This window comes from Vombatus ursinus, unplaced genomic scaffold (assembly GCF_900497805.2).
Source record: "Vombatus ursinus unplaced genomic scaffold, bare-nosed wombat genome assembly UNPS02014959.1, whole genome shotgun sequence".
In the NCBI taxonomy this organism is placed as follows: domain Eukaryota; kingdom Metazoa; phylum Chordata; class Mammalia; order Diprotodontia; family Vombatidae; genus Vombatus; species Vombatus ursinus.
In genome coordinates this window covers 14,824,880-14,852,261 of record NW_020954737.1, presented here as the reverse complement: position 1 = coordinate 14,852,261, position 27,382 = coordinate 14,824,880, and the positions used below count along the sequence as shown (strand labels likewise).

The window sequence follows — 27,382 nt, the reverse complement described above, 5'->3', positions numbered from 1 at the left end:
ATAAATTTCTGTTTCTTTATTTTTTTTTTACTTTGTTTTGTGATATGGCTAATATGGAAATCTGCTTTTCATGATTTTACTTGTAAAACTGATATACTGTTTGCCTTCTTAGTTGCATGGGGGTGTGTAGGAGGGAGGGAAAGAATTTGGAACTCAAAAAAAAATAAAGAACGTTATAAATAAATAGAATTTTTTTGGTAAAAACTGTACCCACTGGTTTTATTTGGCTTTTGTGTTTATTTGTACACTAAAAGAAAGTTAAGAGTCTTTAATACGCTATACATTTCTGTTATGGAAATCATAAGTTTCTTTTCCTCAAAGGTCTATTTTATCACTTTTCACATTTATGTTTCAAACTGCAAAAATACAGGATAGCTTCAAGAACTTAGTGATTCTGCCCTTCAATATAGGTTTCCCTTTCCTCCACTCCCAAATTATCTGTAATGAAAGTGTTAACTTTATATAGTTGTTGGGTTCCCTGTAGTACATTTTTCAGAGGCATTATGGGAAAGTCCTTTAGCACAATGGACATTTCTAATGATAGGTTAAGCTGTCACTTTGGCTAACAATCTTATCATTTGACCTTCAAAAAGTTTCAGTAATTACCATCCAACCATGGTGATTTATCAATATTTGGTTTGCCAAATAATATGTTCTGTGTGTTTAATAATATTTGGTCTAATACTTCAAGGTTGTCTATTTTAAAAGACAATTTAGGAATGGGAATCTTAGTAACTAACATCTTCCATGAAACTTTTCTCTACTACTGTAGTCACTCCACTGATCTCTGCTATCTCTGCAATTCTACTACAGGAACATACTTTAGCATTTAACTGTTCTGTTTCAGGTATATTTGTTTTGATTTTAAGCTCCTAGACATAGATACGTATACATATATGTGAATAAATGAATGTGTGTATGTATGTATGTGTATATGTAGAAGCAGCTAAGTGCAGTGGATAGAGTGCCCACCCTGGAGAAAAGAAAATATGAATTCAAATCTGGCCTCAGACACTTACTAGCTATGTGACTCTGGACAAGTCACTTAACCCTGTTGGCCTCAGTTTCCTCATCTGTAAAATGAGCTGGAGATGGAAATGGCAAGGCATTCCAGTACTTGAGCTAAGAAAACCCCAAATGAGGTTATGAAGAGTTGGACAACACTAAAATATGACTAAACAAAAACACATATATATGTATGTGTATTTATGTGTGTGTATCTGTCCGTCTCACATAGATAATTTTCTTGAGTCATTTCAGTCATGTCTGACTTTCTATAACCCCATTTGGGGTTTTCTTGGCAAAGATACTAGAGTAGGTTACCATTACCTTCTCCAGCTCATTTTACAGATGAGGAAACTGAGGCAAATAGGGTTAAGTGACTTGCCTAGGGTCACAGGGCTAATAAGTATCTAAGGCTAGATTTGAACTCAGGTCCTCTTGACTCTAAATCTGGTGCTCTATCCACTGCACCAACTAGCTTTCTCTATATAAATATACATCTATCTATTTACTTAAGTATATGTCACATACTCCATACACACATACATATACATACACATACACATATGTAATATATCTTTGCTATATTTAAAGACCCTTTATCATAGACTTTGAACTCTATGGCCACTGTTCCTCAATTTGTCTCTTAATAAAGCCTTCTCCATGCTTACTTCCCAAAGTTTTTGTTTTAAACAAAAATTGTCCTTACTTTCTGTAATTGATGCCTCTGGTTTGCCAGGCAGGCAGCCAGGCAGAGTTGCCTATTCTAGAACACTGGCATTTATTTATTTATTTTTTAAAATCTGGGGCATCTGCTTAAAGAATTGGAAAGCAGCTTAGCAGAAATCAGTTTTAGACCAACATTTTATGCCATATACCCTGATAAGCTCATAACAGATATGCAACTTGAATGTAAAAGGTTATACCAGTAAAAAGAGAATGAAATCAGGTACCTCTTAAAACTACAGTTGAAGACGGAATCCTTAACGAAAAAAAATAAAAGAGGAAATCATGAAAAATAGAATAAATTTCTATTTCGTGAAAATAAAAGGCTTTTGTACAAACAAAATCAATGTTCCTAGGATAATAAAGAAAACCACTGATCTGGGGAAAAAAATCTTTCTGTCAAAATATCTGTGATAAAGGTCTGATAGCCAAGATATATCTGCATTAATTTCTTAGCCAAGAATAACTTCCCAATGGATAAGTGGTCAAAGGATACAAACAGTTTTCAAAAGAAAAACCGTAAACTATGATCAACCACATGAAAGACTATTCCAGATCATTACTAAGAAGAAAAATGCAAACCAAAACAAATCTGAGGTTTCACTTCACCCCCAGCAAAGTGGCAAAGATGACAAAACATGGAAATAGTCAGTGTTGGAAAGGATATATGTAGGAAAACAGGTTCATTAATACACTACTGATTTAGATGTGAATTGGTCCAATCATTCTTAAAAAAATTGGAATTATACTAAAATGGCTACTAAAATGACCATACACTTTAACTCAAAGATTCTACCACTAAGTATACATCTGGAAAGAAGTCAATGACCGAAAAGTACCACATAAATCAAAATATTTATACTGGCACTTTCTGTGGCACCAAAGAACAGGGAAACAAAGTACATGTCCACTAAAGAAGAAATGCAAAACAAATTGTGGTAAATAAATGTAATGGAATGTTATTATGCCTAAAAAATAACGACTATGAAGAATCCAGAGAAGCATGGGGAGACTTCTATGAATTGATGAAACTGAAGTAATCAGAACCAGAAAAACAATGTAAAAATGACATAAAGAGTGTAAAACAGAAAGAACAATAATGAGAAAGCTATGGAATAATTAACTAGAATTTTATATAAGCACGCCAAGGGCTACAAAGTGCTTTACATATGTTATCTCATTGGATATTTACAGACTATTATTACCATTTACAATTTATGATGCCTATCAGTTTTGTAAGTTAAAAGATAACGATGTACATCATAAAACTTCCTTTTTATTTTTCTCCTAATAGCAAATTATTACGAAATAAGGACCCATTCTCAAATTACATTTTTCTTAACTTACTTTTAGTTGCCCATTGTATTTGAAAACGATAGAACCATTTAAATAAGTTCTTAATTCACATTTTTCATAAAGTCAGACAATCATTATTGCAAAGCAGGCAGACTTTGTAATATTAAATTGTATTTGCCTTTAGTTACCACATTAGCTCATTAACTACTACTATGCTTAATTTGGAAATCAGGATTTAAACTCATGCTTCAAGAATTTGTAATTTTGTCCATGTTAGTATATCAAGAAAGACTGAGGTGCTACCTATAACATATCTTGCCAGATGATCTATGTGACTTGCTGTAGACTAGAAAGTGTACTTGTCTAAATGATGAGACTTTCTGAACTTAGCAAGGTTGGTCCTTGAATGAAAGACATTCAGTCCTGTCACTGGGCCTGACTCTGAAGCCTTTTTAAGCTCCTGACATCTGCCAGAACTTGAACTCCACTGGCACAGCCTTTGAGAACCTAGGGCCAACTTCTAAGTCATATGACCAATAAGATAGAGAACCAGACATTTTTCTCTGATCCTCATGACCTCTTAAACCTCTCTGAAGTCAGAATTTAGAGCAATTTCAGCTGTCTCTGCAGTCTATGTCACAGGGCTTCTTAAACTTTTTCCATTTGTGACCCCTAATCAGCCCCATATGGGGTTGCGACCCACAGTTTAAGAAGCACTGGCTAGGACACCAAGAACCCAAATAAGGTAAAAACCAGATGAACTAAAAAACAGGAAAAAATTCCCTAACTCCTTAAGCCCTCCCTCCCCACCACCGACCAGAGTCCCAGTAGTCAAGATGCACACCCCAACCCACATACATACAATAAAACTCAACTCTGCACCCTAACACTCTTCTTCCTCCTCCTACCTCCTAGTGCTAGGGATATCTAAGTGGCAGAAATTTGCTCAGGCTGGGAAAACAGCACAGGGTCACTCAGTGCTACAACAAAGCTTGACTAGAGAATGGAGGAACAGAGGGAAAGGGGACAGGACACACACGTGTGGCTGTGTGGCACTCCACTAACCCTGAGGGAAATGCCTGAGAGGAAGCTGAGTCACTTTTGAAATCTAGCTCCCAGGAAAACTGCCATCCAAAGGGGAGAGAGTCAGAAAGTGAGCATTTATATAGATTTAAGGTTTGCAAAGTGCTTTACATATGTTAACTCATATGTTAAAAAAAAAAAAGACTGAAATGACCAAAGACCAGGGGAAGAAGAAAACTCAAATAAAGACCTTGAGTATAAGTAGATAAACCAAAAGGGAAAATATTAATAGATGAAAGGTATATGACCTCTGAATTAGGTAAAAAAGTTCAGCATCTATGAATAAATACTTCAAAGCAAAGAAAAATGAATCAACACTTGATGAGGCAGAGGACTTTCTGGATTTTCAGGGAGTAAAAGTCATGGCGGAGGGTGAGAGGCTAAAAACTGATAATTTAGATCTTTCCTTACAAATTAATGGTGGAAGGAGCAATGTGAATTATTTATGCAGGTATGTGGCCCTCAGAAAGCAAGGAAACATGGGAGGATGTTACTGACTGGCTTAAAAGAGAAATAAGAATTGTAAAAGCAGAATATATAGCACATATAACAGAAATAACTGGCAGAGTAGAAAAATTTGAATCAGTGGTGGCAAATCCCACTAAAGAAACAAAAGAGTGGACAACTGATTAGAAATGCAAACACACATAAGAATAGGCCAATCTGAAGGGCCATCTTGATTCCATAAGGAGGTATCATAGTATGACTTTTAGGATATTTAATAATGCCTTGATATGAGATTATGATTGCCTATACTTGTCAAAATGAGGTAACATTAAATAACTACAAGTAAAGCGAGTTACAAGTAATGGCAAAATATTTTTGGCTTTACTGTGTTCACATACATTCATTCATTCTACATCTTTCCCATTACCAGAAGATCCCAAAAATGATTATAAATATGTTTTATTCCTGGTCTTAGATTTTACAAAACATACCTAGCACTAATTTTAAAAATCTAAATGATTAACCCATTTATATGAAGTGAAGTAATGCATACAACACACAGTACTTCTGTAATATTTGTCATATATATATATCTAACTTATCCAGTGATCAATGAATGGAGAGAGAAAATCAGGAAATAACAATAAAAGTATAAAATATTTTGATTTCTGAAAAAGTAACATCCCATCTAAGAACAATTTGAAATGAAATTACCTTTAATACAATACAATTGTCATCTGTCCGAATTGCTCCAGCTCTGCACATATATGTTAAGCTAGAAATAAATTGAAAAATATAAACTTGCTACTTGGTTTATAAATCTATTTTTAAATTGTTTTTAAGATTTCATATGAAAATCAGGTGAATTATAATTTACTAGAAGCATATTTCTTTTCCTATATTCAGTCATCAAATGTTCAAACAAAATCAACTAGTAGCACAGGCAGTGCTAGCAAAAAAGGATGAATAAAATAAATTATAAAGATTACATTTAGAAGTAAGTATACCATTAAAGACAACCATAACAGAGAGCTTGAATTTAAATGCAGTTTAGTTGTCAGAATATGACATATTTCTGATCCAAAGCTATTCATATTATACCACATGTGGATATTAAGGACATTTTTCAGAATTATGATTCTATACTATGGCAACTGGACTACAAACACTGGGATGTTAACAATGTTTTTAGTTTTTGGTTTTTTTTTTCCATTGAGGACAATAAACATATTACATGTCGGTTACTATAACATATTCTAGGGTTTAGTAAGTGCAATTCTAGATGGGATCTCTGCTAATTTCCAACTCTACTTAAGAATAAATTGCTCAAGGGAGAACCAAAAACGAGAGAGGAAGCAGTTAAAAGATATCCTGTTAATACTCTGAAATATTTATAAATGCACTTCCTTTCCCTTCATGTCATCTTGAGTTTTACCATTTTGCTGATGTGAGCTGCATTTCAATAGGCTTATCCCTCTGTAACATCTTCACAAAAATCTGGGGTAATAATTCTCCATCAACCAAAACTAGAAATAAAAAAAGCAAACAAACTAGAATTTGGGAAATTCTTTAAACATATAAAGTTGTTCATTTTTAAAAATAGAAAAAGACAGCAAAGTCTTTAACTTACCATTTACAAGAGTCATGGATACCTGGGGGTTTTCAAAAGCTAGAACTGAGAAGCATTTCAGTGCTTGCATTCGAACCTGTTAAAAAAAAAAAAAGAAAAAGAAAAACAAACCAACCAACCAACCTCAAACCAGAAAATGTATACTACTTCAAAGTTTACAAAAACTGATCTGTAATCAATAAGAATATAGGCTTATGAAGAAGTACTAATATGCATAATATGATAAAAGGTGTAAAAAGTAAAAATCTACTTTGTTAAGTACCTGAATAAGTACAACAAAGTACAATAAAGACATAAGCATCACTTAAAATGGGACAATTTATATTACAACAGTAGAAGAATGAAGTGGTATGAGAAGGAAAGTATTTAAAATAATCAAAATAGACTAATAGTTTTTTTTCAACACATAGGAAATAATGATAATCAACAAGTACATTTCAAATGATACAACTGAGAACAGAAAAGGAACAATAAGGTAAGGAGAAGAGAAGCAATTTCCAGAAATGATTCAAGTTATTCTGGAGAAGAGTTTGAAAACACTAATTTGTTAATGTTTTATATACTACCTAAGATCTGTTGTCCTTCTACACAATTAAATTCTTAAATGAACTATTTTTTACATTTAGCACTTATGTTATCATGCTTTATGGTATTATATAGACTTTCATGTTTTATAATAGCAGGGATTCTCTGCCTTTTGTGAAGACTACTATTTTAATTGTTTTTATTTTTCTCCATTCATTATTTTCACTAGTCAGTAGCATAGTATACTATCTGAAAATAGCAAACATCCATATGAAAGGTAACTATCATGTGAAAGAATTGCCAAGCAAAACAGGCAATAGTCTGTATAGTTACATACACTACTGCTGGTACTTTTTAAATTTTTATAAAGGAGGATAATATTAGAGTACCTCAAAAACAACAAAAAATTTTTACACACTATCACTAATGTAGAGTTTCCAAATGTTTTTCATTCTACATCACACCTGGCAATTTGATAATTGGCTATGGTATAAGCACGCTATCTGGTACATGCCAAGCACTTAATAATAAATGCTTATGACTGACTGGCAGAATAGATGGAGATGGAAGGCAATGTGGTGGAGAGAAAACTGAGTGACTGTTAAGCAAAGTAGAGGATGATGAGAGAAGAGATTTGCAAATAGAAGAATAAAAAATATTTTTAAAAGGGATGATTAAAAAAAAAAAAAGAATAAGATGGGGACCAGGGAAGAAAAAAACCTCCCTTGCCTTCCCATAGACACTCATTTTATTCTTGTCACTTCTGGAAAATTCCACCTTCAATTGGAATGATGAAATGAAAATAGCTGTAGTGACCAAAATTCAAAGTTCAAGAAATTCCATGGCTGTTTGGGAAGAAGGTGCAAAGAGTTGGATTGGAATTCTCAATATCATAGATGGTCAATAAATGGTCATTTTTGCTATTGCTGTTAAAATAAGTGTTTAGTATGTGAATAAATCCAGGTTTTATTCAGTGTAGCATTCTTGTTTAGTAATTATTTATACTTTAAGTTAAAGTATTAGGATCAAGTCCCAGGATTTACATTGGATTAAATTAAATTTGTACCTGTATGTGCAAAAATATTTATAACAGACCTTTTCATTATAAAAAGGAACTAGAAACTAAGTGGCCACCCATCAACTGGGGAGTGGCTAAAGAAATCATGACAAATAAATGGAATGGAATATTATTGTGCCATAAATGACAAAAAGGATGGGTTCAGAGAAGCCTGTAAAAACCTGTAAAAACTGATACAAAATTAGGGAGGTAAGAATTAGAACAGTTTATTTAATGATTACAATATTTAAAAGAAAAACAGTTGCAAAAGACTTTAGAACTCTGATAATGCAAAAGACCAACCATGATTTCAGAGGGTTTATGGTGAAGCATGTAGAGAGGTAGACTCAAGGTATGGAATGATATGTTCATTTTTTGATATGGCCAATGTGGATTTGTTTTGCTTGACTATGTTATTTTTTATTTTATTTTTTTAATTTTTGTTTTTGTTTTAAATGAGAGAGGTTAGAGGAGAAAGTAGGACTTGCCATGGTGATACCCCCCCCCCCAAAAAAAAGTTAAGAAAAGGGGGTCAATGAAGCACTTTTTAATGTACAGAAAATGATAGAAGAAAGTTTAGGAGACACAGACAAGCAAGACAGCTTTGAAATTAACTTGTGGAATTTATTATATATTTTTAAAAGGCAAAATGTACCTGTTAGAGATGTGTGAAGTTTATTATCCTCTTTTGTAAACCAAATTTTCTCATTTTATCAAATTTGTATTTTATCTCAGATATGAATATGTACACATATACATGTTGTTTATACATATATATGTAGGATAGGCATGACATCTTTTGTGGGAAGTATGAGGTTCCAGAACCACAAAAATACCGATGACACAAAGGACCCTTCAATCTAGCAGTAACTCGCACTAGGCCTCTAGCAACCTCAGTCAGCCTTCCTATGAAAGTCTAGAGAAGGACCAAGAACTCCTTCCAGTCTTCCTTCATTCCCTTAAGTCATCTCAAAAGCACTAAATCTGATTTACTTTCAAGCATGGCCTATTTTTATATTAAGGGCTCATTTGGTGGAGAAAAACAAACAAAATAAAAACTTACTAATGCCCGAAATTTCTTTAATGAGGAAAATCAAATAGAAAAACTTGGTTTACTATTTGTTTTAATTGGGGTAGAGGAATTAAAGGTTTGAGTGTATAAAGGGAATAGGAAAACGCTACGTATGAAAATGGGAAGCACAGTATTTAATTGATGAACCTTGGACCCTGTTAGTTGTGATAGTGAAAATATGATTAGAGCCTTATCATTTCCTTTTAAATTAAGGAACCTAGAATATTTCGGTCTTTGCCTCTGTCTCTGTCTCTCTTCAGTACTTACTATTATATTCTCATTCCCAACCTTCTAGTTGCAGTCTCAGTGCCCTATACAATGGCTGAATAGCCTAATGACTTACTTATATATTCTCATGCTGGCTTTATCTCTCCCTACTTTGAAATCTACAGGCACCAAGGGCTATTATTTATGGCTATGAATTTCATTTATCAAAATTAAACCAACACTTTTCTCTACAACTGCTAATGGTGGCAATGCAGCTAGCACATTTGCCAAACTTAGGGCTAGAAAAAACAATTGTTTACATTGTTCCCTCTGCATATCTTTTGTAACCACAAAGCTGTCTTGGAAAGTTTAAAATGATCTCCAACGTTTTCTTGGTTTCTTTCTTTCTTTTTTTTTTTTTCACTTTCGGGGTTTTTCGGCAATCAGGGGTGACTTGCCCAGGGTCACACAGCTAGTAAGTATTAAGTGTCTGAGGCTGGATTTGAACTCAGGTCCTCCTGACTCCATGGCCAGAGCTCTCTTCACTGTGCCACTTAGCTGCCCCGTTTTCTTGGTTCTTTGAACAGCTTTGAACATTGGTTTTTAGATTCAGAGGATCTGGGTTCAAATCCTGACTCTGATGTTTATTTTCTGTATGATCTTGAGCATAGTACTTAACCTCTTGAGCTCAGTCTTAGTTTCTTTATCTGTAAAATGAAAGGTTTGAGGGGTTTGGATTAGGTGACCTCTAGGGTCTTAATTATCTAATCTATAATCATATGAGCCTGCTTAGTTATTTGTCCTTGAGTCAGAACCCTCTGTCTTCCTCCTATAATTCATGAATCCATTTCTCAAAGAGAAACAAGGCCCAGATCAGCAGAACTAGCTGGATGCAATGGAAAGACCTGCTTCCTCAATCCACAGTTGAAGGACATGGAGCAGAGGTAGCTTTTCTATTGAGCAGTCCTAGCCTACCCTAATCCCAAAGTGGCACAATCACCTTGGGTTTAATGTTCCTAGCAGTTGACAGAACCAGAACTATGGAAACCACCTGAAAACAGATGGTATAAAACATGGAAACAAGCAGATTCTGGTTAGGAATGATAAGGTGGCCTATTAAAAAGACTGGAAAAAAAAGACTGACTAAACAGCTTAAACACTGATGACTATTTGACCTACAGTCTAATTTCTCAGAAATAGTATAACACATCTTAAATGTTTATATCAAAATGCATCATGTTAGACTATATGTGAATAAATGAAAAGTTTTCAGAAACTTTCAATCCAAAGTACTTCCAGAAATGACACATCATTTTTTCAGAAGCAGCATATACTTCAAGATAGTTTTCTAAAGAACAGTTAGTAGTTTTCATTGGCATTGGGCCAGGAAACACTTGCAATACTGTTGATGAAAACAGATAAAAACCAAAACCAACTTCCTGCCTACCAAAAAGTGAAAGCACTTTGCAGTTGTTAAAGATGTCAGAAGGAAAGCTTTTTATAGATAATAAAATACCCATGAATATTTTCTTCACAAGGTCACTTTTTCCTGATTGCAAACATTACAAATCCAATAAAGTATGGCTCTTCTTGAAAAGAAAATAAAAATCAAGCAAAAAACAAACAAACAAATACAACCAATGGGCTGCTATAAGTTTAATATCTTACTTTGTATGACACTGAAGTCAGCAGATGAGCAATATTCTGTACTGCTCCATGGTTAAATAAAATTGTTTGATGATCTGGTGCCTGTAAGAAAAGAGAATATATTTGTGCAGGCCTGATGAAGCAATCTGCTAAAATGAAACTTTGTTCAAGACGGCTTCTCACAACATAGATACTTTTCACTTGTATTGATACTTTCATTACTATCCTCAAACAAAAGGTCAAGGGACCTGTATGCAAGCCCAGCACCCTTTGCAAAAGTCATGCCTAACCTTTACAGTTGTCAAGATATTGGGAACCACCCTGTTTTCCAGAGCTAAGGCTCAGCAAGCAGGCTGTGCCCTGAGCTTGGCATGACAACAATCCTTTGAGTTTGCTCACACTCTAGATGCTCTCACCCTCTGGTAAAATCGCATAATTACTGTATTACTTTGACCAGCACCAGGTGTTCCCTGAGCTCCAACAAGCACTGACAAGTTCTGGTCATGAAGCCCCACTATGAATCAAACTTGTCACATTATTGCTGTTACCCCTAATTGTCAGGGCTACAGTTCACTGTATAGCCACTAGAGTATTGAGAACTGCCTACATTAACCGGGTCCTCCCACTAGGGGTGGGGCCCTGTAAGGCACAAGTGTCTAATCTGCCTCCTGGCTTGCAAGCCATTTCCCTCACTTTGAAATTAAACTGATTCCTGACTCTCCTGTCTCTAGCCTGCTCTGTTCAGCTCTGGCGACCCACAGATTTGAGGCCAGTTCAGTCTGGATGAGAGTAGTGGGCTTCCTTGTGGGAAACACAAGGAAGCATGAAACCTGCTTTGTCAGGCACGGGCTAGTTTTTCTAGTAACTTCTAGCACTGCTGCATTTCCTGTGTATGTCCTTCATTATAGACTCATAAAGGCTAGGAGCAGGAAAAATGGCAGCTTGGTTTCCTTAAATGATGCTCAACTAATTATGTGGTACAGTGTAGAGAAGGTGGGGCCTGGAATCAGGAAGACCCGAGTTCAAATGTGAACTCAGACACTGACTAGCTGTAGTGACCCTGGGCAAGTCACTTAGCCTCAGTTTGCCTCACTTTCCTCAACTGTAAAATGGAACCTCCCAGGGTTGCAGTGGATCTGAAATGAGATACTATTTGAAAAGCACTTAGCACAGTGCTGGGGACACAGTAGGTGCTATTTAAACGCTTATTCCTTTTCCTTTCTCTTAATGAGTTTGGGAGTTAAGTAACATCCACCTCAAAATAAGGAATAAATAGATTCTAGGAGTTCTAAAATACCCAGATCCTGGTTAGTTTGGTTTTTTAAACTCACTAATATTATCTGTACAATTTGCTGGGAGGAAATATTACTACAGACTGTAACCATACTGTTCACTCTTAATTATTCAGAGGTAAAAAGCAAAATATGTAAGTTACATGTGTTTGGCTTCTCTCTGACTTACAGTTGTTTTTTTTTTTTTTCGTTATTACTGCTTTCAGAGGAGAAACATGAATAGGGAGAGAGTAGAAGAACGAAATTACTTTCTTTTAAATCATTCAATTCTGTTTATTTTTAAGAGATTCACCAAAGATCGGGCTAAGGAGAAACAGAAACTAACAGCTAAAGACATTTTTTAAAATATGACATGGCTGTGTTCCTACTCCATTAGATTAATTTATTAGAACTCAATCATAGCCACGATAAGGAGGAGAGTCTTCTATTTTCATATGAGTGGAATGCAACACACAAGGTTAAGCCACTTTCCGGAATCCCTGAGTAAATCATTGAAAATCCCTAATAAAGGATCTCAAGTCTGATTTTCCCTGCTACTTGGCAAAATGATTTGCCTCACTGGTATTCAAATTTCCTCCTACCATATACCAGACGATTTAAAGGGATGAAGTATGGTTTAGTATCAATAATAATAAGAGCTAGCATTTATATAGTATTTTAAGAACTGATAATGGCAAAACCATTGTTCTTGAAGTCAGAGGAACTGGATTTAAATCCTGGCTCTACTGCTACGTGTAAGATATCTTTGAGATTCAGTTTCCCCAGTAGTAAAATAAGGTGATTAGAATGGATTATCAATAAGGCCTCTCCCTTCTAGTCTTAACAGTCTATAGTCTGTACCATCAAGATGATTATTTTTGAGGGTGACTACTCTAACAACCAAATTTTACTTTAACTATTGGCAAGAAAATTTCATATACTTTTAAATAGTTTCTCTAAAATTCAACACATTCTTTTACATCATATTTTTTAGCTTCAAAGAACACCTATGATGAACCTACAAGGTATCAGAGAACAGCATTACCTTACCCCCCCAACATTTCTTTTTTTTTTCTTTCTTTTTTTGGGGGGGAGGGGCAGAGCCTTGTCTCCCCCAGGCTGGAAGTACAGCAACCATTTATGGGCTTGACCCTGTAGCTGATCCACATGGAAGATATAACTCGCTCCATTTCCAATATAGGCTGAATCACCTCTCCTTAGGCAGGCTGGGGGTCCCTCACCCCCAGAAGCTTGCCCTATTGGTCACACAGTACAGTCTTAAGCTCTATTGAGCTCAAAGCTTTCGAACTCAGTTTCATTCTCCTCTAATAGCAGCAATCACAGATGTGTGTGCCTTTCAAGCCTGATATCCTTTACATCTTAAAGACATAAATGGCAAATCAGAAGGTTTGCTAAAATGAGGGACAAGAAAGTGAGAGTAAGAGGAAGTAGGTAGTCATCGTACTCCAAAATAGGAAGACCAGAGTAATTTACCTAGTATAAAGGCAAAATGATAAAAACTATGCTACTCTAAAACATATATGCCAAAAAAGTAACTGGAGTTTCTTAAAGACACATACAATTTAAAAAAAAAAAGATACTTCTGTTTTTTTCTTGTTTTTAAATTCAATCGTATAGTACTTTCAGTTCTAAATTCTCTCTACTCTCTCTCTACCTTACACACCCCACTGAGAAGGCAAGAAAAACAAAACCCATTACAAATATGATAATTCTGTTTTAAATTAACATCTTAATTTTCTTTCTCTGAATTACACAACCATTCTATCAGAGCAGTAAGTTCTGTGCAGGTCATTTGGTATCTAAGATTTTCATAATCTCATGATCATCATAGCACAGCTCTTTGAGAAGATCCTATTCGGGGCTGTTTTTCAACCTACTTTTCCAACCTCCTTGGCCATTACTTCTCGTCTCTCCCTCTGCAATCCAGACAAACTGGTCTTCTCTCTGTTTTTCAATCATGACCCTCCATCTTCCATCTCTTCGCATCAACCAGATCCATGCCTGGAATAGGCTTCCTCTTTACCTGCACCTCAGAGTTCCTTCTTCTGCTTTAACACAAAGCCCAAGCACTATGTCCTACAAGATGCCTTTCCAATGGCAAACTTCCCAAACTACCCTGTCTTCAACTACTTTATTTGTGTGTGTGTGTGTGTGCGTGTGTGTGTGTGTATCTATGATAGTAAGGATTATTTTTGTTTTTTTTCTTATATCACCAGGACTTAGATTAATAAGTGCTTGTTGATTAATGTAAAGGATTTTTGGAAAGGGATAGTCTCTCTATAAATGTGACTTGCTAAATTCAAATTTGGATGATTACTTAAAAGGCCACTTAGTTTCAATTTAACATAAGTTATATTTCCGAATTCCAAATCACTCATCTTCCCTTTGATAAAAGGTGAACTATATTTATATCTGAACAATCTCCTTAAATTCCTGCCATAACTATCTCCACATTACTGACATTCAGGAAACTAGACTATTTTATTACATCTATTAGCCTTGCCCATTAATAAGATGGAGGCAGTCCGTGAGTATAAATCTGATAATTATATACATATACATATATATATATATGTATACTAAAACTGGATGTTCAGCAAAGAAGAACCTAGAAGTCTTAGTGCTTTTAACAGAATAATTTTCATTAGCAGAGAAACTTCTTCCCATAATAACTAAGAGGTAAAATATAACTTTCAAATTTCTTTATAAATGAAATTGTTTCTACTAAATAAAGAGGCAGCATAGCATAGCTGAGAGATATCTGGCCCCAGAGCCAACAGGACCTGGACTCAAGTCCTACCTCTGAGAAATATTGAATATGTAACCCTGAGCAAATTCCTTAACCTCTTGAAATAACTGTCAGAAGACAATGAATCACAGAAAAGTTGCTGCTCAGCATTAATAGAAATTGCCTCTCCAGAGGTTACCTTTACCAAAAAATCAGAGGTCCAGTCTCTATCTCTACACTAAATAAATCATAATAATTTATCTCATGGAGTCACTGTCACATATTAAATAGAGAGATGGCTTGGGAATCAAGAAGACCTGGGTGAAGCCCCCCAGACACCCATGTGACTGTGTGACCCTAGCCAGGTCACTTCATCTCCCACGATTGCTCTAAGGTAGAGATCAGGTGCAGATCTGCTTTGAGACTTCCCTACGATATGAAACCACAGGTATGATCCCCCCCCAAAAATTATTTCATATTAAACTGTAAGCAAAAACTCAAACTTTCAATATCTATTAGTTCTATTTACAAATCTCAAAAATACTTTAGAAAAATAATTTCCTTTAGGAATACAAAATTTTGCATTATAGAAAACATTCTACATCCTTACTTTGCAACAATGAGAGAAGATCTGACAAATGTATTCTTGTGTATAACGAGATCTACCGAGCAGTGCCATGAGGTGGGGAATAACTGTAGCATCCTAGAAATAAGTTGAAGAGGAAAACATTAACAACAGAAAGTTTAAGCTCTATTAATCAGTGAAAATACACTTTAAATTTTGTTAGCATAAACTACTTAAAATCCAACATTTCAGTTTATATGGTGGTGACATTGACCTCCTCCAGGGAGTAAGCCAGAAAATCAAAAGTAAAATGGGACAATAAATTCCAGTGGTTCCATATTGCCTCCAGGAGCAAATACAAAATCCTCTACTTGAAATTCAAAGCCCTTCATAACTCAGCTCCCTTCTACCTGTCCAGTCCTGACATCCAGTGACACTGGCCTCCTTGTTGTTCCATGAACAAGACACTCCATCTTTTGGCTGTGGGCATTTTTCTTAATTGTCCCTAAACCTGGAATGCTCACCCTCCTCAACTATACTTACTGACTTTCCTGGTTTCCTTTGTTCAAACTAAAATCCCATCTTCTAGAGGAAGTCTTTCCCAACCCCTCTCTTAATTTTGGTACCTTCCTTCTTTTCATTATTTCCTATTTCTCCCTGTATATAGTTTATACATACTTGTTTGATTGTTGTCTCCCCAATTAGCTCTTTGAGGGCAAGGATTATCTTTTGCTTTTTTTTCTCTCTCCCCAGTGCTTAGCACTATGTGCCTGGCACATAGTAGGTGTCTGATAAATGTTCACTAACACTGAAACACTCAGGGCAAAAAAGCAAGAATAGAACCTTCAATGTCTGTCCTTGGAAATAAGCTCTGGGTTTATCTCTTGTAAACTACTCAGGCTTGATAAATAAACAGAACAATTTAAAAAGGATTACTGGTAAAAAGCCACTATGAAAATATAACAACACCTTAATGTTAACAAAGGCTTCTTATATCACATAAGATTCAAAGAAACCATAGTGTAAAAATAAAACAGTTACCTGAAATTCTTATTTTCTATAATTATATGGTAAATACTGTCAGTTTTATAACGGCAGAGCAGGTTACAAAAGTAGCAGAGGTTATAAAATTCCAGTGTTTGGACTTTACTTGCCTCAACTTGTTAGAATGTGAATTACTCATAGGAAGATGGACAGATAAGGAGAGATCATGGCTGAAGTATAAAACTATTTTCTCTTCATTCTCAAATATTATTAGAATATTTCTACTACATTATAACTTGATGGTTGTTCTACTTCTTTGTAACACTAACATCCTCCTTGATCCAAACATCTGTCTGGTCTCTTGTAACTGGATGAAAAAAGTCCATAACTACTATGCCAAGAAAACTCCTTTGACAAAAGACTCATAAATATATAAACTACTAAGGTTCATTGTCACTCATGGTTTAACACAGGAATGAGAAAACTTTTTGATCAAGGTCACTGATCAGTAGTAGGAAAAAAAATTAGTCAAGGGGCTCATAAATCACTCCCTTCATAGAAAAACCTTTTTTTAATAACAAATTTATTTTATTTTCAATTCACAGAACAAAACAAGCATTGCCATATGATGAGCTCAGTGATCTTAGAAAGGCACAGACACACTTGAGAATGTTCATACATAATGCTTCCAACTTGCTTATCTCCCACTTTCTTCTTAACCCCTGCAACTTAGCATTTGTCTCCACTCAAACTGCTCTCTCAAAGTTACAAATAATGTCTTAATTACCAAATTCAATGCTTAAACCTGCTTAACAAAAGTCTTAATCCTCTGCTGCAGTTGACATTATTGTCAGTGAGGTTGTTGCTGTTGCTGTTTGTCCTTCATTCTCAAAGAGGACCATGACATCAGGAAGGTGATACCATGACATGCAAGTGAATTGGATTTAAGTGAGGGAAGGCTGTGCAAAGTCACCAGCCTCACTTTCTCCTCTGGAGCCATCTGGGTCCAGTGGCCAGATATGGATCAGGATTAATGACATCATGGGTGATATGCTGCCTTGCTCATAAATTGGATTTAAGTGAGGCAGAGTTGCACAAAGTCATTACCCTCATTCTCTCCTCCAAAGTCATCTGAGTCCAGTGGCAAGACAAAAGTCAAGATGAGGGCCTGGGAAGCATGGGATGACCTTAGATGTCTGACCTAGCTCTAAGTGCTCCACAGCACCTTCTGTGGCTGCCTTCAGAGCCATTGGAATAAACTGTTCTCATCTGTCCATTCCACTGAGGGAAGTCTTCACATACTTGGGGTAGACATCCCCCTAACTAACTAATAGGTTTGAGCCTGTCGGTTACCCTCAACCTGCTTTAGCCTGTCTACTGAGGTAGTTCTACTGGGCTGTGGCCACCACACATGCTACAACTTCTTAGAGCCACAAGTAAGAGTTGGGTGATAGGTGGACACCAAAGGTGGACAAAAGGGCTTGACAAGCCCTCATACCAGAGATGCTAGTACTCCCTGAATACCTCATACACCCCAGTTGACACTATAGACAGGTACTCTCAGGTATTACACTAGAGATCTTCTTTCAAGTTCAAATTGAAAGACTAATCTCTTGGTAGTCATTCAAAATCAGTTCACTTAGTCCATATCTACCTATCTTGTCCAAAAGGACAGCATGAGAGCTTTTGTCACACCTATTTAAGAATACTATGATTCCATATTCTTCTGATCTACCATTGTATTAACATTTCAGAAAAAAAAGGAAGCAAGGTTAGTTTGGTTAGATGACTTCATGTTTTGTGAAGACATAAGGTATTCCCTCTAAAGAATCATAAACTAATCTTTTGATAAGATATTCTAGAATTTTATCAGAAGAAGAATTAAGCTCTCTGACACAGTATGAAACTCAACTCTCCTTTCTTTTTTAAAAATCAGGCCACTTGACTTTCCAGGGGCAGAACCAAGATGGAAGAGTAAAAGGAATGACTTGCTTGAGCTCTCCCCCAAACCCCTCCAAATACCACACAGTTCAGTATGGGCATGCAAACAAAGACCAGGCCTCAGAGAACTTGGAGCAGGCCTCAGAGGACTGAATCACAGGCAGCTGTGGCAGTTTCCAGACTTCTCAAGCCACAAATGCCAAAGAAAACTTAGAAGGTCAGTAGGAAGGTCATCAGTGAGAGAGAAGGTAGGTCCCAGCCCCTGTCCCAAAGCAGCTCCGGGGCAGCAGCTGCTTCTGGAGCTTCTGGCCCACAGACGATTGAGTGGCTGATCAGAGGGGGATTGCAGGGATCTCTTTCCTGGTGCTGAGGCAGGATTCTCTTGCTTTGTCTGTGCTTAGATCTGGGTCACAGTTCTGGGTGGCAATCCTGGGGTGAAGAGGAGTGCTGGTGTGGTGGAGCTTGTGGTGGCGGTGGAGAGGGAATCTTCCTCACAGTTCCAAGGGAGAAAAGAGTGCTTGTGGTCACTCATAGACCAGAGCACAGGCCAGGAAAGGAGTAAACACCTCACCCTTGATCATACCACTGTGGAAGAACTGAAAACTTACAGGTGTCTAGAAGTATCTCTGAAAACAGCTGCACAAAATCCCTGAAGCTTGGAACAGTACATTCTCCACATTGGAAGCAGAACCCCTACCTTAAGAAAGAGTTTAAAACTCAAGTAATTGGCTGGGATGGTGAGCAAACTGACCAAAAAAAGTCAGACCAAAGAATCTTTCTTTGGTGACAAAGAAGATCAAAACATACAACCAGAAAGAGACAACAAAGTCAAAGTTCCTACATCCAAAGCCTCCAAGAAAAATAAGAATTGTTCCCAGGTCATGGAAGAGCTCAAAAATGATTTTGAGAAGGAAGTAAGAGAGATAGAGGAAAAACTAGGAAAAGAAATGAGAGTGATGCAAGAAAATCATGAAAAACTACTCAACAGCTTGCTAAAGGACATCCCAAAAAATACTGAAGAAAATAAAACCTTAAAAAATAGCCTAACCCAAATGGCAAAAGAGGTCCAAAAAGCCAATGACGAGAAGAACGCTTTAAAATAGAGAATTGGCTAAATGGAAAAGGAAGCCCAAAAGCTCACTGAAGAAAATACCTCCTTAAAAATTAGAATGGAGCAATTGGAAGCTAGTGACTTTATGAGAAATGAAGACATTGTAAAACAAAACCAAAAGAATGAAAAAATAGAAGACAATGTGAAATATCTCACTGGAAAAACAACTGACCTGGAAAATAGATCCAGGAGAGAAAATTTAAAAATTATTGGACTATCTGAAAGCGATGATCAAAAAAAGAGCCTAGACATCATCTTTCAAGAAATTATCAAAGAACACTGCCTTGATATTCTAGAACCAGAGGGTAAAATAGAAATGGAAAGAATCCACTCATTACATCCTGAAAGAGATCCCCAAAGGAAAACTCCTAGGAATATTGTAGCCAAATTCCAGAGTTCCCAGGTCAAGGAGAAAATATTGCAAGCAGCCATAAAGAAACAACTCAAGTATTGTGTAAATACAATCAGGATAACACAAAATTTAGGACCTTCTACATTAAGGGACTGCAGGGCTTGGAATATGATATTCTGGAAAGCAAAGGAGGTAGAATTACATCCAAGAATCACCTACCCAGAAAAACTGAGTATAATCCTTCAAGGGAAAAAAATGGACATTCCATGAAATAGAGGACTTTCAAGCATTCTTGGTGAAAAGACCAGAGCTGAATAGAAAATTCGACTTTCAAATACAAGACCCAAGAGAAACATGAAGAGGTAAACAGGAAAGAGAAATCATAAGGGACTTATTAAGGTTGAACTGTTTATATTCCTACATGGAAAGATGATATTTGTAACTCATGAGACCTTTGTTAGTATTAGGGTAGTTGGAGAGAAAAAAAATTACATGTATAGAGAGCACAGGGTGAATTGAAGATGAAGGGGTGATATCTGGAGAATAAAATTAATGGGTGAGAGAGGATTATACTGGGAGAAGAAGAAAGGGAGAAGGAGAATTGGGTTATCTCACATAAAACTGACAAGAAAATGCTTTTACAATGGAAGGAAGTGGGGGAAGGTGAGAGGGAATGAGTGAATCTTATTCTCATCAGACTTGGCTTAAGGAGGGAATAACATACAAACTCAATTGGGTATGGAAAGCTATCTTACCCTACAGGAAAATAGGGGGGAAGGGGATGAGAGGGTGGGGGATAATAGAGAGGAGGGCAGATTGGGGGAGGGGGTAATCAGAAGCAAACACTTCTGAGGAGGGACAGGGTCAAAAGAGAGAAGGGAATAAATGGGGGGGAGAGATAGGATGAAGGGAAATATAGTTAGTTTTCTATAGCATGACTACTATGGAAGTGTTCTGCATGACTACACAAGTATAACCTGTATGGAGTTGCTTGCTTTCTCAACGAGGGTGGGTGGGGAGGGAGGAAGGGAGAAAATTTGGAACCCAAAGTTTTAAAAACAAATGTTAAAAAAAAAATTGTTTTCACATGCAGCTGAGAAATAAGATATACAGGCAATGGGGTATAGAAATCTATCCTGAAGAGAAGGGGTAGGGAGAGATAGAAAGGAGGGCAAATTAGGGAAAGGGTATTCAGAATGCACACTGCCTTGGGGTGGGGGAGGGACAAGATGGGGAGAAAATTTGGAACTCAAAATCTTGTGGAAGTGAATATTGAAAAGTAAAAATAAATTAATGAATCTTAATGTTCTTTTACATTAATATATAACTTATTTGATCATTCTCCAATAAGATATACAGATCATGTCTAGTGTTTTGCTATGATATGTAACAGTTATAAATATATTAAATATTTAAATAGGTCTCTTCATAGAATTAGGTCAAAGGGTATTAATCAGTTCTGTGATTCTTGCAGTATACATGACCATATTGGTCTTCAAAATATTTGTATTAGTCTACATATGCATTAAGAATCTTACATAATAGGCAGCTAGGTGGCACAGTGGAAAGAGCACCAGTCCTGAAGTCAGGAGTACCTGAGTTCAAATTGGGCCTCAAGACACATAACACTTACCAGTTGTGTGACTCTGGGCAAGTCACTTAAACCCAATTGCCTTGCCCCCCCCAAAAAAATAATAATAATCTTATATATTAGAAGCTACAATTCCACTCAATATATTTCTACAGACCTGCTAACAATTTTATAATTTCTTCCTTTTTTTTTTTTTTTTGCTATGTTTGATGTTATAGTAAATGTAAGGTGGTATTTTAAGGTTGTCTTGATTATACTTCTCTAGTTTGGGTATTTGAGCATCTGTTAAAATACTTCACAGTTCATTCTTTATTAATTAAAATCTAATTGGCTGAAGTGCTCTGCATAACCATCCTAATCTCCTTAAGTTGCTCCCCCTTTTGATCCTTCTCAGAATTATTTCTGTTTCTGTCTTCAAAATTTTATTCTTGAGAACTTTCTACCTTTTGGACTAGCTTCTTCTGCAAAATCTTACAATCCTAGTTATTTTTTTCTCTGAACCTTTTGAAATCTTTTCTAAAATCTAAGATTTATGCCAGACTACACGAACCTTTCCTTTCTTCAATAACTTGTTCTTATGGTGCCTATCGTTTCTACCTTAGCCCCTAAGGTAGTTCCTCCTTGATGGTCAGACTCAGGTCCAAAATAACTTATTACCTACTCTACCTTTTGAAGGAAGAGATTGTCACCAGGCTCGTAATTTGTCAGTTGTTTTGCTTTTGGTAAAAAGAGAAAGCTCCAGCATATATCCAGGTAGTTGAAATCCCCTATTACTACAATGCAGGCTTCCGAACTAGGTTTGTGATCTGTTTCCCAAATTGCTCATTCTGGTCAAGGAGTGAGTAGCGCACAAAGATAATATCATTTGTTTTTCCTTCCTCTGATTCTCACCCAAATATTCTCCATGTTTTCCTGTTTTGGATTCCTGGATTTCCACATGAGTATGTCTTGTTTAAAAAAAAAAAAAAAAAGACAAGTGAAAGAAATGTTACTCCACACCCCTTTTCTTTTTAACTTAATTCTGTTTATTTTCAATGAGGTTTACCTTTTCAGAGTAATAGACCAGTTACAAATCTTATTAAACCAAGTCTCAGTGATATTTGTGAGGTCAAGTTCTTTTCCACATTAGGACCTCTGGTTTGTTCTTTTTATTACATATACTTTGTGAATATGGAAAATGACATCTGAATCCATGGGTTTTACTGATGACTCTAATCTTGGATATTTTCTTCTGTAAAACTACTAGTTCTCTCTTCTGCTATTCTTCTCATCTCTGATGTTACCTCTATGGTAACAGACTTGAATATGTATGTGATCCCTCTTGATCAGATTTTTAGGCCTTTAGATAAATATGTTTTTATCAGACTGCTAAATATACTCTATCCCTGGCCACCATTCCTATGTTGTTAAGCAACAGTATAGAAATCCAAATCCTGTTGTCAGACACAATCTGTTATTAATTTTCTAAATCAGCCTTTTTCTTTTGACTCTCCTAGCTCAATCAGCATTAATAATGAAAATATCATTTATACTCATAAAGTACTCAATTTTTTCTCAGAACTTCATAATTCTTATCAACACCTTCCAGATTCTTTTTGATAGTATCCTTTTTCCCCTTGGGAATCACTGGAAATAGGTACTAGACTTGAGATAGTAGAACACTCCACTGTTTAACTCAATTTGACAAACAGCCCTCATCAGGAAGTTATCAACCACAGTTAGTTGTGTCTTTTTTCTCCGACTTCCTGGATTGTCTCTCACTTCATAATATCTATGGACTGAAGCTCAAGGAGATGTGTCATCCCAGGTATATAATCTGATGTCCCCCTCTAGAGAAAGAGCCTCAAATCTATTACTTAGTTCCAAACACTAACAGGCCATTCTTCCTTTCCTTCTTTCTTTGCCACAATCTCCTACCCCCCAACTTTTTGAGATTGTCAAAAAGTTCTTTCTTCCTCTTCATATACCTTTACTTATTTCCTCCTTGAAGCATTTCTTCCATTCATCTTTGCAACATTTCATTATTCCTGATATCCTAGAAGACAGATTGTATTCCTTTAACCCTTTCACTTTTTAAAAATACAGGGTATTTTGTACATAAGCAGATGTTACTTGGTATTAGAAGAAAGAAAAATGCAGCATATTCTGCAGGTCAATGCAAAATTCTTTTTGCCTATAATATTTGCTTGAATAGAGATCCACAATCCTGTCTTCCTTCTGGAAGCTCTTTTAGTTAACCTTTATGGTCACTGCTGTAACAAATTGCCTGCTTACCATATCTGCGGCACTCAGACTCTGGGGGCTCCAAATAAGACTTCAAAGCAGACTTACTCCCCTTTCTAGTGATCCAAATTCCTTAGCCTAGTGTTTAAGACCCTCTACAACCTGGACAACTTTTCCTTTCTCGTCTTAGCATTCATTAGTTTCCTACATAAACCATTCATTCCAACCAAAATTAATTTACTCACTGTCCTGAGAACAGATACTGCACATTTCTTTCTAAGCCACTGTTAAAAGTGGTTTAATTGCCTAAAATATCCTTCCTTTTTTCTACCTAAGACTTAATTATCATTCAAAGTCCAGCTTATTTCCACATTCTCTGTAAAGTCTTCCTCAGACCATAGCAAAATGAACTTCTTAGGACTTCCCTATCTCCTTCAAACCTAATTATAAACTGATTTGTGTTAGGTTTTTGTGCCTATACATTTTAGCTCCTCTGATTATAGTATGAGCTCCTTGAGGACAGACATTATAACCTGAATACCCCTCACAGCATCCAGAAGCATTAAGTACATAGCAGATGCTCAACAAATATTTGGGACCAAGAAATTTTGTGTAGCTATGAGGAAATGCTCCTTTTCCTTAGATACTCAGTTAGTTATACAAAGTAATGGAGAACTTTAAAACCTCTAAAGTGTGACTTGATTTATGGGGCCAGAACTTAAGTTTTCATCTTCATAAAACTTACTGTATAAAGTAGCTCCTCTGGGGTGACTGGACTAGTAAAAATGGTACGAAGGCATCTAAGGCAAGCTTCAATGAACTTCAAATCTTGTGATAGTAATCCTGTTAATAAAAATTGGAATCACTATTCAGAGAGTTTTAAGATAAATTTACTGTATTAAAAAGAGAAAGATATACTAAAATACGCTACATTAAAATTAAAGTTCAAGCTTTACATACCTTGCAGCAAGGCAGGAATAATATGGCAGTCCAGGAGAGACTTGACATTGTTTTCAGTCCCCATAGCAAGACTTCCCAACACTACAGCACATTCAGTTTTTAGCTCTGTGCTCGAAGTTTCTTGCTGAAGCAGATATAAAAGTCTAAAAGAAAAATTTTAAATCTAAAAGACAAAACTTGAAGAACATGGAACATATTATTCATAGTTACGGATAGGTGAACAATTTATGAATAAACAAGAGATAAAGAGTATGAGGTATAAAAATGGATAATTTTAATTACATTAAATTAAAAGTTTGTGTACAAATACAACCAATGAAGCCAAGATCAGAAGGAAAGCAGAAAAGTGGGGAAAAATTTTTGTAGACAATTTCTCAGATAAAGGTCTCATATCTCAAATATATAAAGAACTTTCCTAAATCTATAAGAAAATATGTCATTCCCTGGTGAATGGTCAAAGGATATGAACGGGCAGCTTTCCAATGGAGAAATCAAAACCATGTAAAGTCATATGAAAAATCGCCCATTTTAAATCATTATTGATTAGAGAAATGCATATTAAAACAATCAACCTATCAGATTGGCTAAAATGATAGAAGGAGAAGGTGACAAATGTTGGAGGGGATGTAAAAAAATTGGGACACTAATTCACAGTTAGTGGAACTGTGAACTAATCCAATTGTTTTGGAAAGAAATTTGGAATTATACCCAAAAAGTTATAAAATTGCCTATGCCCTTTGACCCAGCAATACCATTATTAGGTCTGTTTCCCAAGATAGTTGGGGAGAAAGGGAAAAAAACTATGTATTCTAAAATATTAATAGCAGTTCTCTTTGTGGTGGCAAAGAAGTGGAAATTGTGGGGATGCCTATCAAATGGGGAAAGGTTAAACAAGTTGTGGTATATGACCGTGACTGAAAACTACTGCACTATATGAAACGAGCTCAATGATATTAGAAAAACATGGAAAGACTTGCACAAAAAAATGAAGAGTAAAACAAGCAGAACCAAGAGAATGTTGTATACAGTAACAGCAATACTGTTTAAAGAACAACTTGGGGCAACCAAGTCATTCTGACCATTATAAATACTCAAATTAACTACAAAGGACCTATGAAGGAAGATGCTATCTGCAAACAGAGAAAGAAATGATAAAATAGAAGTATGTTTACTATGGTTTTGCATATATACATATTTGTATCTAATGGCAACCATCTCTAGGGTAGGGGAAAAGTTATGTAATAACTTATATTATTTATATAATTTATATATTTATATTATTATATATTATATATAAATATTATATATATTATATATAAATATTATATATTTAAGAGGAAAAGCAAGTTGTACATAATAGATACACAGTTTCATGTGCAACTCTCTTTTTTTTCCTATTCTACTTTGTTATGGAAATGCTTGTTTTATTTCTTAAGTTCAGAATAAAAAATAAATATATATAAATTTTTAAAAAACCTAAAACTAAAAGACTAAGAAAGTTAAAACATAAGACTTGCTCCTTCAAGATTCAAATTAGGATTCCCCTTTTTCCCTACAGTATTGCATTTACGTAAAAACATTCCCCTAGGGAGAGGTGCTACTGATAGATGTCACTCTACAAAATAAAATAGTGCCAAATTCTCTCCAAATTGAAAATCCTAATTTTAATAAATGATTTTGACATACAATAACTTTCAACTTTTTGGTCTCTCCATTCAAATAAACCATAAAGTCTATTAAAGAAAAGTAATTCTATGGGGCAGCTAGGTGGCCTAGTGGATAGAGCTCTGGCCTTGGAATCAGGAGGACCTGAGTTCAAATCCAACCTCAAACACATGACATGTACTAACTATGTGACCCTAAGTAAGTCATTTAACTCTGACTGCCTCACCAAAAAGAAAAAAAAAAGTAATTCTAAAAAGCAAAATTCACAGCATGATCATTAATAAAGTATAATTTTTGTAAGTTCCAAAAATCACATTTGGGTCCCATATAATTATTGCTCCCAATTAGAGTAGAAATTGCTAGATTTCTAGGGATTAGGCAGAAAATAATAATGTTAGTACAATGTATAGCCAAGTTACATCAATTTTTGCTTATTTATCTAGGATATTATTTTACTGCTAAAGCAATAATTTTACTAAATTTCAAACATAACAGGAATTAAATAAAACACTCTGAATATCCCAATTCTGTGATACTTTAGTTTTCAGAAGCATTTTCTTTCAGAGGCATTCTTTATACATATATATATTTTCTCCAAATAATATTTATATATATAAATATAAAATATATAAATATATACATATATTTCCTCCAAATAGTATTTTTTAAAAAATAAAAAGCCTCTTTTAGGAATTTTTTTAAAAAAGGAAAAAATAATTCTTAGGTTGGAAAGGTCTACAATCAGAATGTATTACAAATGACCAAAAAAAAAAAAAAAAGGCATTCACAAAAAACATACCTTGGAACTGCTCCTAAAACAATGAGGTTGGCTTTCTGTTTGTTGTTCCCAATTACAGCATTTTTCATGTCTCTAAATTTAAAAAGGGAAAGAGTAAATTATGTTGAAATATCACAGAAAATTTTGAAATAGTTCTACTTGTCAACAATTCCTATAGCAGCATCATGTGCTAGACAAAGCATATATCTTTTTTTAAAAATCCTATCCCATTTCCAGAAAAAGTATTCTCTTTGGCTAGGTGACTTAACAGAAAGGATGGGGAGGTAGTGTAGACCAACACTTCTTAAACTATGGGTCTTGAATAGAAAAAGTTTGAGAAGCCCTGGTGTAGACAGCCCAACATAAATCTACTACTAAGACAAGAAAAAACCTAAAAGCATATGTCATAATGAGCTAGTAATATAAGCTTTAGTCTACTAAAGATAATCATAATATCTATCTATCTATCTATCTATCTATCTATCTATCTATCTATCTAT

At 35.4% G+C, this 27,382-nt stretch overlaps 1 protein-coding gene across 4 annotated transcripts in view; it reads right to left on the bottom strand.

The window, feature by feature from the left end:
• ARMC8 (armadillo repeat containing 8) overlaps positions 1–27,382 on the bottom strand; it is a 129,767-nt gene that overhangs the window by 55,236 nt on the left and 47,149 nt on the right. For all 4 annotated transcript variants that reach the window (XM_027845264.1, XM_027845265.1, XM_027845262.1 and 1 more), the window contains 8 exons: positions 26,904–26,975; positions 24,440–24,582; positions 24,225–24,322; positions 15,323–15,415; positions 10,714–10,794; positions 6,185–6,260; positions 5,990–6,080; positions 5,269–5,329 (listed from right to left, as the gene is read on the bottom strand). In XM_027845264.1, coding sequence (XP_027701065.1) covers positions 5,269–5,329; positions 5,990–6,080; positions 6,185–6,260; positions 10,714–10,794; positions 15,323–15,415; positions 24,225–24,322; positions 24,440–24,582; positions 26,904–26,975 — 715 coding nt within the window. The remainder of the gene's footprint in view (positions 1–5,268; positions 5,330–5,989; positions 6,081–6,184; positions 6,261–10,713; positions 10,795–15,322; positions 15,416–24,224; positions 24,323–24,439; positions 24,583–26,903; positions 26,976–27,382) is intronic.